The sequence below is a fragment of the Poecilia latipinna genome, unplaced genomic scaffold (assembly GCF_001443285.1).
Source record: "Poecilia latipinna isolate Pla-1442-1.1 unplaced genomic scaffold, P_latipinna-1.0 Scaffold3606, whole genome shotgun sequence".
In the NCBI taxonomy this organism is placed as follows: Eukaryota; Metazoa; Chordata; class Actinopteri; order Cyprinodontiformes; family Poeciliidae; genus Poecilia; species Poecilia latipinna.
Window position 1 is genome coordinate 23496 of NW_015116222.1, and position 14352 is coordinate 37847.

General features: G+C 38.8%; 1 protein-coding gene across 1 annotated transcript in view; it reads right to left on the reverse strand.

Annotated features, from left to right (window-relative positions):
• The window catches only part of kcnb2a (potassium voltage-gated channel subfamily B member 2a), a 25035-nt gene extending 11734 nt beyond the window's left edge, over positions 1 to 13301 (reverse strand). The window contains exons 1-2 of the mRNA XM_015024301.1: positions 13097 to 13301; positions 11011 to 11762 (exon numbers count right to left, since the gene is read on the reverse strand). Coding sequence (XP_014879787.1) covers positions 11011 to 11595 — 585 coding nt within the window. The 5' untranslated portion in view covers positions 11596 to 11762; positions 13097 to 13301. The remainder of the gene's footprint in view (positions 1 to 11010; positions 11763 to 13096) is intronic.
• Positions 13302 to 14352: the final 1051 nt, after the last annotated feature.

Below are 14352 nucleotides of genomic sequence, written 5' to 3' on the forward strand. Positions count from 1 at the left end.
TTTTTTTATATAGGGTTGACAATAAGACTGAAATCAGGATATATGCATTTCATATCAGTCGATATTGATAATAATTAGATGGGTTTTTTTAATTAGTTGTGTTTTGCGAGGAAAATATGACAACCACATATTAAAAAATATTAAATTAGATGGATAAGAAAATAATAATCTGATATTTTATTGGGGAGCTATGACTCCTTCAGGGGGAGCTAAACCACCCTCCACTGAGATTCACACATTGAGCACAGCAATAATGACCAAATGTCTGTAATTTTTGAGTATGAAGCCAATGAGGAAATATTTAGTTGAAGTGCATTTATTCAGCATTTACGTTACTTAGAGTCATGAAGTCATGTGGCTGATTGTATCAGCCAAACCTGTTCAAAGATTGCCTAGGCTTACAGGGTCATTCCAGGAAACGCTTTGCTTTACAGTTCATACAGCAGAATGGACCACACTTAGTGGATTTTCAATAACTGTATCAAAGGCAACAGATAGTCAAAAACAACTGTTGAAAAAAGGAGAGAAGAAAGATGCAGAAAAAAGATATAAAGAAAAAACAAGTGAAGAGCAGGCGTAACCAAGCTTGGCCACCTTGCAGAATCTTAATGGCTTAATGGCTGCCAAATGCTGTGACCTTGGCACCCAGGGCAGATTCTAAGAATTACTTGGAACATACAAGCTGCTTTAGAAGCTAGTCGGTAGAGGAAGAATTAAGGCGAAAGAACTCAAGCCTTAGATTTTGGGATTCAGTAACCCTTCTCTGATGTCACCAAGAATGAAAAGATAGATAGATAGATAGATAGATAGATAGATAGATAGATATTGCTTTAGAGTTAATCCCATTGGTTGACTTATTAGAAGTCATGTATGATCCAGAATAAGGAAGCAAACAGAAGGAAAATGAGGTGGATAAAGAGAAACCCAAGTCCTAATCAATACTTAGAAGTATTTCTGGAAGAACAAGGATCCATAGGAAAGCTGCTGTTTCTGCAAATCTCATTTTCTATTTATATGCCTCATTCTGATCCATTCTTACAGGGAGGTAATTCAGACATGAATCAATCCAATGACCTCCAAATTTTCAACAACTGTTATACTGAATGTTCGCAGCTCTATTTAAATAAGGCACAGTATCCCAAGTACCACTGGACACTGTAATATTTCACAATAGTTTTAATAAATGGGGAGGAACTGGATATGATGGGAAATAAAAATGGAAGATGGGGAAAGGTGTACAGGTCCTGATTTGAAAGAGTCCTGACTGACTGTACAATATATGGTTAGAAAACTTGAGAGACTTCTCTGTCCCTCTTGTTTCCCCTATAAACAGGTTGAATATGATTCACAGTGCTGGCAGGCTTGGACTGAGTATAATCTTTTACTTTGACCAACATATTTCTTCTGACTGGAAGTATTATGAATGTTTTTCCACTGAGCCGCAGGTGCACTACGCTAGGGCTAGTGTAATTGTCTAGCAAACAGAACATTGTGGGTTTGATTTCTGTTTCTTCCCCTTGGGTCAGCAACTTAAAACCCCAAGCTCTGTGTTTGTGGCTGGGAGGGTCTGATTTGAGTGTGAAAGTGGTTAGTATGACTAGAGAAAGATATATTTAACATAGAAAGTACTCTGTGTTAAATCTAGCAGCACTGGATCAGTTGTATTGTGCTTTATTTTCTCCCTGTTGGTTGTGACAGATGGCAGCTCACACTGATTCAGGCTCAGCTTCTGCTAGAGATTTCTTCCTGTTAAAGGTGAACATTCCTTTCTGCTGTCACTAGATACATTATCAATATGAGGGATTGCTGCAGTCTGCTGTTTCTTAAATCTGATCATTAAGACTCAGAGATCTAGAGGTATTAATATAGAATTCTATTTAGATATTTAAAATAATAATTAATTTCTCTTATTTATTTATGTTGTTTTTGAATCTGAATTGAATTTGATATTTAAGATAAATAAACAGAATTTTATTTTTCAATTTCTGAAATATTACCAGCGATAATTATTAACTGTTTTTATTTTAACTCTCTAACATGGTTTGGGTTCTAAGCCTCGAAGATTAGCTTAAGTCAAAAATAAATATATAACATATTGCTTAAGCAGTTAAGTAAAAAGGTAGCATGTATTCTGGAAACTCCTAAAGGTCTTAGAAGCTGCAGACAGAGCTGCCCTGTTTTCTTCACCTTATTTATGATACATTTTCATGTCGATTGTTCTATAAACTGTAGAACAATCTCCCTTAGTTACAGAAGCTTGCTACTAGTCAAGGTATTCATCACTATAACACAAAAGCCACAACTGAAAATACAGAAATCAAATAATGTGGATTACAATTTGGTGTTAGTTAAGATAAATTTGAATACTGAAGATAAATAGGTTTTTGTACACCTTTCGCGGAATATTAGACTTATGTCTGGTACTTGGATAAAAGTATGTTAAGGTGTTTGTATTTGAATTCCAGGGAAGGCAACATTATTGTCCTCAGTTCCTTAAAAATAAGATCAGACTTGTCTTTTCCGCTCCATGAAAGCTCTTGCTATCATAATCTGGATGCCTTTAGTCCTACAATATTAACTGAGAAATGTGTCAAGAAGATGTCACAACTGTTATGTGTTACATTCATTACAACTATGACAGATGCCTCCAAAGGATGGAAATAAGAAAAGAAAATGACGGTGAACTGCTTTACATCTACAAGCCTCAAAATGACTATAACCAGGAGAAGAAATGTGCTGTACCTGAATGATCAATATTCAAATTCAAAAATACTTTATTAATCCCAAATGTTGTAACTCATGAACTCAGATTCTTCAAAGAGTTGTTGTAGATGGTGATGACTGTTGGCAGGAAAGGTCTCCTGTAGCGGTCCGTATTACAGCGAATCTGAAGAAACCTCTGACTGAAGATTCTCTGTTTACTCAAGCCAGTCTCTTGAAGAGGATGGTCAGGGTTGTCCATAATTTTATTGATTTTATGAAGAATCCTTCATTGAATCATGATCTCCACAGTCATCCCAGAACAGAACCAGAACAGAACCAGAGCAGAACAGAACCAACCTTCTTTATTAGGCTGTTGAGCCTTTTAAAGCCCCTGGTTCTGATGCTGCTGCCCAACAGATGATGGCTGAAGAGATGACGCTCTCAACAACAGACCGGCATGAAGGACGCCATCTCTTGTAAAGCAAATGTTTTCAACCTGGAGGGTGTGCCCTGTTCCAACCTTCATTATACTAACACACTATACCTACAACCACAAACTATTCCAGTTACTCAAAAAAACATAAGAAAGATTTCAGCAAGTTCTAACTAGTTCTAATGTCCATTTTAATAGTTGTTAATTCACAGTACTCAGCCACGCCCCTAACTCCTCCCAAACTCCAGCGGACTGACTACTGACCAGCTCTCCATCTCACGAGTGCGAAAAGCCTCTAATTCCTGGGTATTACCGCAAATAAGAATGTAGAGAACTTTTGTTTAAGCTGGGAGCGAGAAAGATTCGTCTAAGCTCTAACTACCTTCATCCAGACGTTATGACCCGCTTCAGTCCATGATTCAGACATCGGAGTAGCCCCGCCGGTGTCCGAGCTCATAAACCACGTCTGTTCACGGTAGCTCTTTCTCTGTTTATTAACGTGCACTTGTTACAGCTTAGATAATTTTAGCGACTAGGAATAAGTCCCAGGGTCATTATTTATCTGAACTAAAGAACGTACGAAGCCACCCTAATTTACTAGGACCATTAACATTGATTTCACATTAATCAGAAGAATTAATTTTTAGTTGACTCAATTAATTTAACTGTCCACAACATCAAATTAGACTTTAGTATTTTATTAGCAAGCTTTAGCAAGGGAAGAAAGACATACAGCATTTCAATAAAAGATTAAGAAATTAATACTTTTAAGAATTTTCAGAAATTACTCCTACTTTTAACCCTACACTGTGTCTTAATCTAAATAGAAACTTTGGGGAGGCAGTTTTCACCCTCCCCAAAGTTTCTCTGAACCCAGGTGCAGAGACGATCTTTGGCACCAGAGAACTTTAACGTCCATGGATGGAGTCCTGTCTTTGTCTTGGCAGAATCCTTTTAGAATAGATCCAAAGTTGAACTGGTGAGAATCCTCAATGAACTCAGTTCTTTATCCATATGCGATCTTTGTCTATTCCCCATGTCCACTGCAGCATCGTTGGAATCCTTTGGGTTGAGTGTGGGGCTGCAGTCGAATAAGAATCCCGGGTTGTGGGTAAATGGATCTTGTTCCTTACTTGTGCAGCGAGCAGTCTTCGTTGTCCCGGGGTATTAGCACGTAGCCCTCCGTTGATTCTGCATCTCCGTGTGTGCTCGACTCGAACGCTGCGGAACAAAGAATCCCGATCCTCCTGTCTGGTGTCTTTTTATTTCTTGTCAGCAGCCACACAACTTTCCTCACGTACGTTTTTCCTTGACGTCAACTGCGTCTTGGTTGGCCTCAACCTTCAGATGAACTTCCTTGTTCCCTTGGAGCTGTACTTTCTGAAGTTCTCTGTTTGCCTTCTGCACCTGTTTCCTTCATGCATCTCAAAAATCTCACTTCCTGTTTCTTGGACAGATGATCTCATATCCATCACCATCTTGGAGACATGATGTCTGTTCTAATGACCTAATGCCTTGGTCACCTCTGCTCTCCTTTCAGTTCCTCTTTTCCCTTAACCTTTCACCTACCATCTACCTCCAACACAACATCAGTGACCTTTAGTTACAGTTACACATTTCACCACATTTCAAGTTCAATGTCAAAATCACATTTATAACCTTGTAGTTCCTCTGATTTAGCATTCACTTATAATATTATAATAACCATAACTTATTAGTTACTCTTATTATAATCATGATGTGAGTTATTACAGACATTTCTGAAAAGAAACCAAGAATAATCCATTATTCTAATTATTTGATACCAAAGTTAAAAGTTACTTCTTTCACCTGTAAGTACTTCCATAAGTATAAGGGTAAGTGTAAATATTCTTATAATCAAACCAACATCAACCACTGGTTAAACCAATATTAATTATTGGCTTAATTATAAGTTATCATTATTAATTCAAGTATTTTACTCTGGGTTTTATCCAATTACTCAAAATGTTTAGATTTTATTCTTTAAACCTTTAATGCTCAAAATGAGCAATCAGAACTATTTTTATTGACTGCAGGCTGGAAACTTCCCCTTTCTTCAGGAAACCTGCTCTTCCTGTTCCATGACTCTCTCTCTGTCTGATTATGATTTTTTATGATTAAATAGAAAAAAGTAGAATTAAAGCAAAGTTTGCAGGACACAATAACAACACACACAACCAGATTAATTTCATTACCGTCTGACTCTACTGTTGGGTCTTGATGTCACCTGTGTAATTAGTTTTAAAGATAACTTTATTTATTATTATTAAACAAAAATCTCCAGCATGGGGACGTGGGATGAGCTCGACTTTTCTCGACATAGTCAATAGGGAGAAAAGTTTAACACATGCTTTCTCAATTTGTTCAGGATCAACTCAATCTTTTTCTGAGAGCAGTACTGAAATATTTTGGTTTTCCAGCTCTTTAAGTTTTAGCTACTGTTCTTTAGCAATAACTAAGTCATTAAAGTTTTTTTGTTACTGGCCTAGTACAAGATAACGTTAGAACAAGGCAGCGTGTGTCCATAAAATAAGTATTTACCTTGAATTGTGTGGGTGTGTGTCTGTGTCTTTGCATGTTTGTTGTAAACATTCAGTGAAATGATCAGAGGTGGATAGAGTAGCCAAAAATTATACTCAGGAAAGAGTTGTGCTACTTCAAAACATTACGCAAGTAAAAGAAAAGCACTTAAAAATTCTGTCTGAAGGACCACATAACTGTGTTGTGTTGGACAGCAACATGAACAATACATGTGGGATAGTTTCACTTGTCAAACATGGCTGTGTTAGTAATGGTGTCAACTGTATTTTCACTTTTTTAAACTTGATATTGTGAGTAAAACTAATAGAGAAATGAATGCTTTTTAACTACAGGAAGGATTTTTTTCTTGCATATTATGATTTTTTTTTTGTTTAAATTGCAGCATTAAGTTAAAACTCACAAGTCAAAATTAATTAACTTAAAAANCCATGTNTAGANAACTTGCCTCTTGTTAAATCAACTTCATGAACTTTAATTTCTGAGTTAAAAGCAAAACAATGTTCTTGTTGACTTCAATTGCTTTTTCAAGGCAGTAGGTGGACTTTCAAATGTTATTGTAGATGGTGATGTTTTACACCTTCAAATGTTTTACAGTGTGGAAAACACTATCCCTTAATAAAATAATGCTCCCACATCGTCTTACTAACACTGTGGAATGCAAACACACTATAAATGAAAAGCTGACAGACTTTTGGACATGATAAATAGCCTCTAGACTTGATATTATTTATCAAGTCTGGAGGACCACAAAGCACTTCACACTACATTCACACAGTGATGGTAGTGAGCAACTGGACAGTAGCCACAGGTGCAGTCTGACAGAGGCAGGGCTCAGAGCACCAGAGCCACTGGTGCTGAAAAGTTCTGCTTCACAAAGACTTGAGTATAGCTGGGTCAACACCACTGCAAGTCAAACATCACATCTGTGAGCCACAAACAGTAAATTGCCTAATACAGACACCAAGGGGAGATGAACTCTTCAAAGTGAAACTTTATACATGTTTGTTTCCTGTTAGATTAATTTGTCTAATAATCAAACCTTCTATGGGGACTGATGGTCAGAATCTGCATAGCTCTGTGCTATGCTAGTTGCAGCACAGCACAGAGCAAGGGGGAGTCACATGACATTGTGATTGACAGCGCTAAAACCTAAAACCCGCCTCCTGCCTCTGATTGGTTGTTTCTAGATAGCACTGGGAGAAGGCAGAGGAAATAATTTTTTCACAAATTATCTCTCATGTCATACTGCCACAACACAATGGCAGTTTCAACAAATATGTAAAAAATTTTTTTTTATAAAAGTTACATAATGCAGCTATAATTTCTCTTAGGAGAGGACGGGTCAGGAGGGACGTGGCAACAGATATCTGTAATTTAAACACAAGCCAAGGTGAAACTGTGTGGACTGGCTGCAGTCCAGACAGGAGGCTGTTTTTTTTATAATTTTATAAAGATTGTTTGAATTTCTGTTAGCAACAAATATATTGTTTTTGTTGTGTAATTGTAAAAAGAGCAAAGACATAGAGAAATCCATACAGATTCCCTGGAATGATGCTAACTAGGTTGTCATTGGATACAGAGTTGCCCACTTTTTTCACTGGGACGGGGGTAAAGGTTTATGTTGATATCAGGGATTAGAGCTGCTGCTGACTGACTCACCTGTTGTCAAGTGTGGTAAAAGGTACAAGGAGCAAGTTAGATATATGAATATCTTGGTATTTCTTTTCCTTAATCCATTAAATGCTATGGAGGCAAACAGTAGTCTGTAGCTAAACTAACTATGCTAAATGGTTGATAATCTCACACAGTCTATTCACCTCTCTTGGAGAAAAACTGTGTTACAAATAGACACTCTTGTCTTTTTCTCTCTCTTATATCTATGTTTTTGAAAACTTGACTATTATTTTTCCAGGCAGCATAGTAACTGCCACAGTCGTGCTTGACTTAGGCCCTGTTTACATGACAACAATTTCGGGTGAGAACGGAATAGTTTTGTTCCGTTTGTAATGTAAATGAAACCACCGAACGTTTTCTCTGACAACTGCACAGTTTGAAAACGGGTACCAGAGTGCGATGTTTCTGAAACATATCGGTGTCCGTTGTCTTGTAAACAGAATAAATAAGATATTCCTTTATTAATCCCGCAGTGGGGAAATTTGCATTGTTACAGCAGTATAAAAAGCAAAACCAATATGAAAAACTATATATACACAGTAAAATCAAGTGAATATAGAAATACTAAAAAACAGTATTATTCAAAATATAAATAAATAAACAATTTCCAGGTTTACTACTTAGAGCAGTGGGTATTGTACAGTCTGACGGCGGCTGGAAAATGGATCTTTTCTGTCAGGGAATCCCCCGCTCATGCATAGTATGATGCAAAACAGCTGCTTCCTACAATCCACAGAAGAATAAACTACTGACAATGCTGGTGTTACTACAATTCATGTTTCCCCATCAGATATGGTTCCCTCAGCGTCTCTTCACTGCTCCGCACAGCCCAGGTGGCAAAATACGCATACATGTTCAGCGCTCATAACAAGCAGTCCGGACACCGTGAAAGCTCAAACAACGTGTTTCAGCAAAGTGATCCCACTTTTTTCCAACTGCGCCCTAATCAAATGCACATAGTGCGTGTTTTCCCCCAATATCTGGGGGAACGGTACCTGATGGGGAAACACGAATAGATGTGCTTTCAAGTAGAACTTTTTGGTAACACTTTATTTGAAGGGGGGTGAATAAGACTGACATGACACTGTCATAAACATGACATAACACCTGTCGTGAACATGACAGGTGTTGTCATAAATATGTCATGAATATTTATGACAACAGTCATAAATATTCATGAAGGCTTATTCATGTTCATGACAGGTGTTATGTCATGTTTATGACAGTGTCATGTCAGTCTTATTCACCCCCCTTCAAATAAAGTGTTACCAACTTTTTTTTAAAAACACATGCGCACCTAGTTTCAAAGAACCTAGCACCAACTAGTGACGTGGCGAGAGCATTACACCTTTTCGATGTGTACCGTTACTGTGTAAACAAAGATTGTAATTAGAACGTCTTCATGTATACTGACTGCTGCTGAAAACGTCACCGTCCAGCACGCTAAGCAGGAACAAACCACTTAATGCAGATACGGGGGTTCAGGGATGTGTGCTTTTTTGGTCTGGGAGGGGTAACATTTAATTTTTACTGCTAAAACCAATTTTAAAAAACACAATAACCGTAATTGACAGGGCCCCGATTCTTTTTATATTTGTTGTAAAAAAAAAAATAAATAAATAAATAAAAAATTGTGTGTGGGGGGGCTGTGGTCAAGGACCCTTGGAATTGTCATCGCTTTCCCCCCCTATACCATGCCCCTTATGGTGACTTCACAATCTGTTTACAAGTAAAGAAAATGCTGTTTAGCGTCACCAGAAGAAGGTGTGTGTACTTCATTTTCATCCATAAAAATGGGGAACTTCATTCATATTGCACACAACTCATCTGACATCTGAATGGATTTTAGAGATCACTCAGAGTGGCAAAAAAATCCCAGTCACAGTTTTACAGCAACATGAGCTGAACAATGGATTTGGCCTGCCAGTCACACCATACAGCCTAATACGTTGCTTCTGAACAGGCAGGAGCGTCGTTCTTCTGTAGACCCAAATTTTGTGGCATTTTATTATATACATATTTTTTTAGGATAAAAGGGTACAATTAAAATATTTATCCAGTTTACAGTGTGGACATGCATGTTTTAACAAACCCTTACAGATCATGCCACAACCTGCAGAAAGCACTGACATCTTGTCAAACAATCTAGTTTTATTGAATAAAGTCTTCACTTGCTTGTAAGAGCAGAAATGTCAAATAGAACAAGAGAAAACAAACAGAGCTGTGAAGGAACTAGTGCAAGGAGAAATGTTCCAGCAGCAGCAGAGGAAACATCCAATTTGACTAGGTAATAACTAGCACACCCAATTCATACAACCAGGTACACAACTGTATTAATACAAACAATGCTTCCAAGGAAAATAAATAAAAAAGCTTGTTTGTTGTCTGTTTCCAGCTCTTAGCTGTATGAAAATGCAATAGTTTATCACCAGAAACCCTGACACAAATGTCTAACCTGACAGAAATAATATTTTTCCCTATTTGGAAAAGCTGTTATAAACTATGTTATTTTTATTATCAATTTGACAAAACAACTATGAAAATGGGGCTGCACAGTGGCGCAGTTGGCACTGTTTCCTTGCTGTAGGCAGGTTCTGGGTTCAATTCCCGGCCTGGGGTCTTTCTGCATGGAGGTAGCATGTTCTTCCTGTGCATCCATAGGTTCTCTCCAGGTACTCTTGCTTCCTCCCACAGTCCAGAAACATGAGTGTCAGGTTGATTGTTCTCTCTAAATGGACTAGTGAAAAACCAGCCCCTTGTTCTACACTTTGCTTCACAGAGCCTCAGCTCTTAGCTATTAAAAATTGATTTCTTCCTGGAGGCTTGGAGTCTGTTGAAGCTCTAAATTTTACTGAGTTGATAAAGTTTGGCCATGAAATATGTAATGCACCTGGTTGACACTATGAAGCTGACCAGAAATGGCCTGCATTGCAAACAACTGTCCTCCAATATGTAAAAAGGACCAGATAGCTTGTATTGTTAATTGAAAATTTAGAAGCGTGGCCAACATGGACTGAACAGCTTCCTTCACTTCCTCCGCTGTCTTTGCTAAAACTACAGGCAGACTCCAATTCTATAACAGCACAGAAAATCAACATCATCATTCAAACTTCTCCTTCTGTTTGCTGATTGGCCCCGTTGAAAATTCTAACAGAGAAAAACAAGTAAATGGGAGAAAGCCTGAACTGTCTGTGAGGAGAGATTTGAATCGACCGGAAGAGTGTAAAAAGGCAATAGGCAGGCCAGCATCAGACTAACTGTGCTTGAATATGACATTGAACTTTACTCTTAGTCTATTGTAAACTGCATGAGTTAAAGAAACCTGTGGTAGGTTTATCCTGTAATGGGTCTAAATCTCTGCTGTGATATGAGATGTAAGATAAAGACATTGTAAAGTCAGCTATGTATTATCAGTCAGAATGGGACCAGTTATAACAACAAAACTAAGCCGGAGAGAACATGGTCGACTGTTATGAAAATAACTGATCTCAGTAAACTCCATCTGTGAGCCGTAAACACTATCCACATGTCAAAGAAGCAGACAAACATCCTGGTGAAGTCATGAAATAATTATAGCTGATCATTTCAGTTTTCTTCACTAGCAGGGGGATTGCATGTGTGTGTGTGTGTGCTGTTACCTTTGCAGCAACAGAGGAACTGGGTTTCTCCAGAAGATCCCAAAGTTTTTGTCTTTGGTCAGGACAACAGCCCTGCTCATCAACGTCTCCATCCTTATCTCTCAGCGTCTCAGCCTCCCTTCTTAGCTCCTCATTCATCTGCTCCTTCTTTTGGTGGTACCGTGCCTGGCAACAGGACTCCAGGTAGATCTCATCAATTCCCCAGTAGTCTAGCTCCTGACCAAAGGACAAAGCGCACATCTCCTCCATCATGTGCAGCTTCCCTGTTCTGTAGAAGTTGAGTATGGAGGAGAAAGCCATTGGATGTCTGTCAAAGAAATATTCATTCTCATGGAGACTGTAGTCATCACAAATCTCCAGCAGTGACTCATGGGTGTTGCAGTCTCTTAATCGACCCAGACGGGTTCGAGGCAGGCGATCCAGTGTTCTCCACAGCACTTCATGACTGAGACCACCTACATTGAGGCGGACTCGCCGAGAGCGAGCTTTGGTGCGAATTATATCAATTGGCTCAGGTGGAAGCACAGGAGCTGTGGCCGGCCGGGGGGTGACTTTGGAGGCGTTGAAACTCACTCTGTCCGTCATGCTGAGACGGCTGGTTCTGTTCCTTCCTGTGAATGTGAGTCAACTCTAATGGAGCTCGTTTTGAGGCCTCACTGTTTCCAAGGGGTGAGAGTGTTGGCTGGTTAGATAAGACCAACCGAGCTCACTTCTCCGTGTTCAGGCCGTTCCTCTCCTGATGAGATCCATGTCTGGAGAACAAAACAACACATGTGACAGAGGTTGGACCAGACATTTTAAACTCTTCTCACTTAAGAAAGAGACTGTTCTCTGTTGAATCTAAAGAAAAATATGAAAGCGACCAAACATTGCTTTTGATATCACCCAGTACATTTCAGTATAGAGATACTGAGAGCTCCAGCTGATTGTTATTTTATTGTTTTTATTGTAACAAGATATGTTACTAACTTTCAGCACTGTTCCATGTTTCCTCCATATATAGATAATTGATTCTGGCTTTGGAACTGATAGATGTTAGACTAGCTTCAGCATTCAAACTGCATGTGGTCTGGATAACCATCTCCTGCTTCTAGACTATGTGCGCTGCATAATCTTTACAATGAGCTCACAGGGTAGTTCATGAAAATCCTCCATGACATGGGCCGCCATTATTTTCAAAAAAATAATCCTGTTCAGCTCGTTACAGATGAAGTGTTAGCGCAGCCTATCGACATGCTGTATTATGTTTCTGTCTTAATGTTGCAAGTCTGGCATTGATCAGGTCTCAATGAAGCTTGTAAAACTAAACTAAAAAAATGTTAAACACAATTACAAATACATATGAATATGGAGTCAGCATGCAACCATGGTTTGGGTAAGTTTTCGCTTAATATCATGATTTGAAAACTGGAGTTTATATTTATTCATAGCATCTTTTTTTGGTATTAACCTTTGATTGACAACCTGAAACATTTGGTCAAAATTCTAAATCAGACGAATTCTAAGGGGGTAAATATGGTATGTATGATTTTATATTGAGCATCAATATAACCCTCCACAATCCACTGGGAGAATCTGATTGTGTAACATTCCACTAATCCACGGAGAAACTTAGGCTGCAACTCCCACGGCTCAGGTCTGTCTTTGTTATTTATAGCCGGTCTATCTTCTCCTGGGACACTTTGCTACGTCATAAACTAAACTGCTACGTCACCATAAAAAAATCAGTCCCGACTTCTCCTATTCACAGACAAACTATTCCAGGAAAAAAACCTGATATTTGTTCTCTTTTGTAGTAAACAAAAACACAAGAAACGGACATTCATTAAAGGTTGATAAAATAAAACGCTGTTCATTTTCCTTTTAAATAAATAAGTAAAAGAAAGAAAGAAAGAAAGAAAGAAAGAAAGGAAGAAAGAAAGAAAGAAAGAAAGAAAGGAAGAAGCTGAATAAATCAGTGAAAAATGAGAAACCGTGAGTTAATAGCTGAAAGCAGCAAGACGGACCAGAGACATCCACAACGTTCTTCTAATCCCTAAAACATTTCATACTTTAAGACCAACCTCGGAGTGTGTGTTCAGCCTACCTCTGCTGAGTCTTCTGACAAGTCGAACTTTTTATTTCCCAGGACAGCCCAGCTTCCAGCCGCTCCGCTCCCCTCCGGCCGCTGACCTGGGATCTTTACGTCGGCCGCTGAAAATCCACATTTCGGTACAACGAAGAGCAAAAAACAGGGTGAAAATATGCACAGCATGCAAAGGAACCGCCTGGCCCGCAACTATCGTTCTTAAGAGGACAGGATGAAGGGACAGCATGAGGGCGGGGTGGGGAGGGAGCTAATTGGATTTAGCGATTCAGCACCGAGAACAGCTCCAGATCAACAGCTTGTTTCAGCTGAACTCCAGCTCGCCTACTTTACTTTCCTCTGCAACAACTCACACTATGGAAACACAAGAAGCTCGATGTCATCATGTATTAAAGCTACTTTTACACAAAGACCAGCTGCAAACACAAATATACTTCTCAATATAAATGAGAAAAAAACTTCCATTTAACTTTTAGTCTGTAATTTGGTTCGAAAAGTGAAACATGCATGCCACAGATTGATCTGTTTGTTTATAATTCTATATCATTTCATCTGTTTTGTTTGAATTCTGCACTGTCTAAAACATCAGGTCGCTCAGACCAAGCCAGGTTTTGGTTCTGGTTCTTCCTGTTAAATGGAAGTTTTTCCTCTTTATCGTCACGCATCTCAGTATGAGAGAAAGCTGTAAAGTCAACAACACAACGCAAACGATTGTCTGCTGCTTCTGTGTTCGTCCAGGAGTGAATTCTGCAAATCAACGACTCGATGCAATCTGTTGAGTTTTTCTAGATAGAAATGTTTTAAAAATATTTTAGTAATAAACTTAGCGCTTAATGTACTGAAGTAGGATTGATTGGAATGTGCTGAAGTGTCTTGAGATGACGTTTGTTGTGAAATAGCGCAACAGTGATTAATTTCTCTCAGGGCTGCACAGTGACGCAGTTGCTTTGAAACATGAGTTTGAATCCCAGTCAGGTGTCTCTCTGCATGATGACACATGACTTTTGCATGCTTTGCATGCAGCAGTCATTGGGAGTCACCCAATGTCTGCTGCAGATAAACACCAGTTTCATTTCTTTCCGAGTTTTGCACTAGCACCGCCACACCAGCAGGGGGCACACATGTTCGGGATAGAGAGCTTTATTAGAGTAAGTAGAGTTCCATGTGTAGGAGAGCGATCGTTCAGTTAGTGGTCGTATGCATAGACATAATATAAGCATAGACGCCTCATGGACCGCTCCGGCGCAGGAAATACG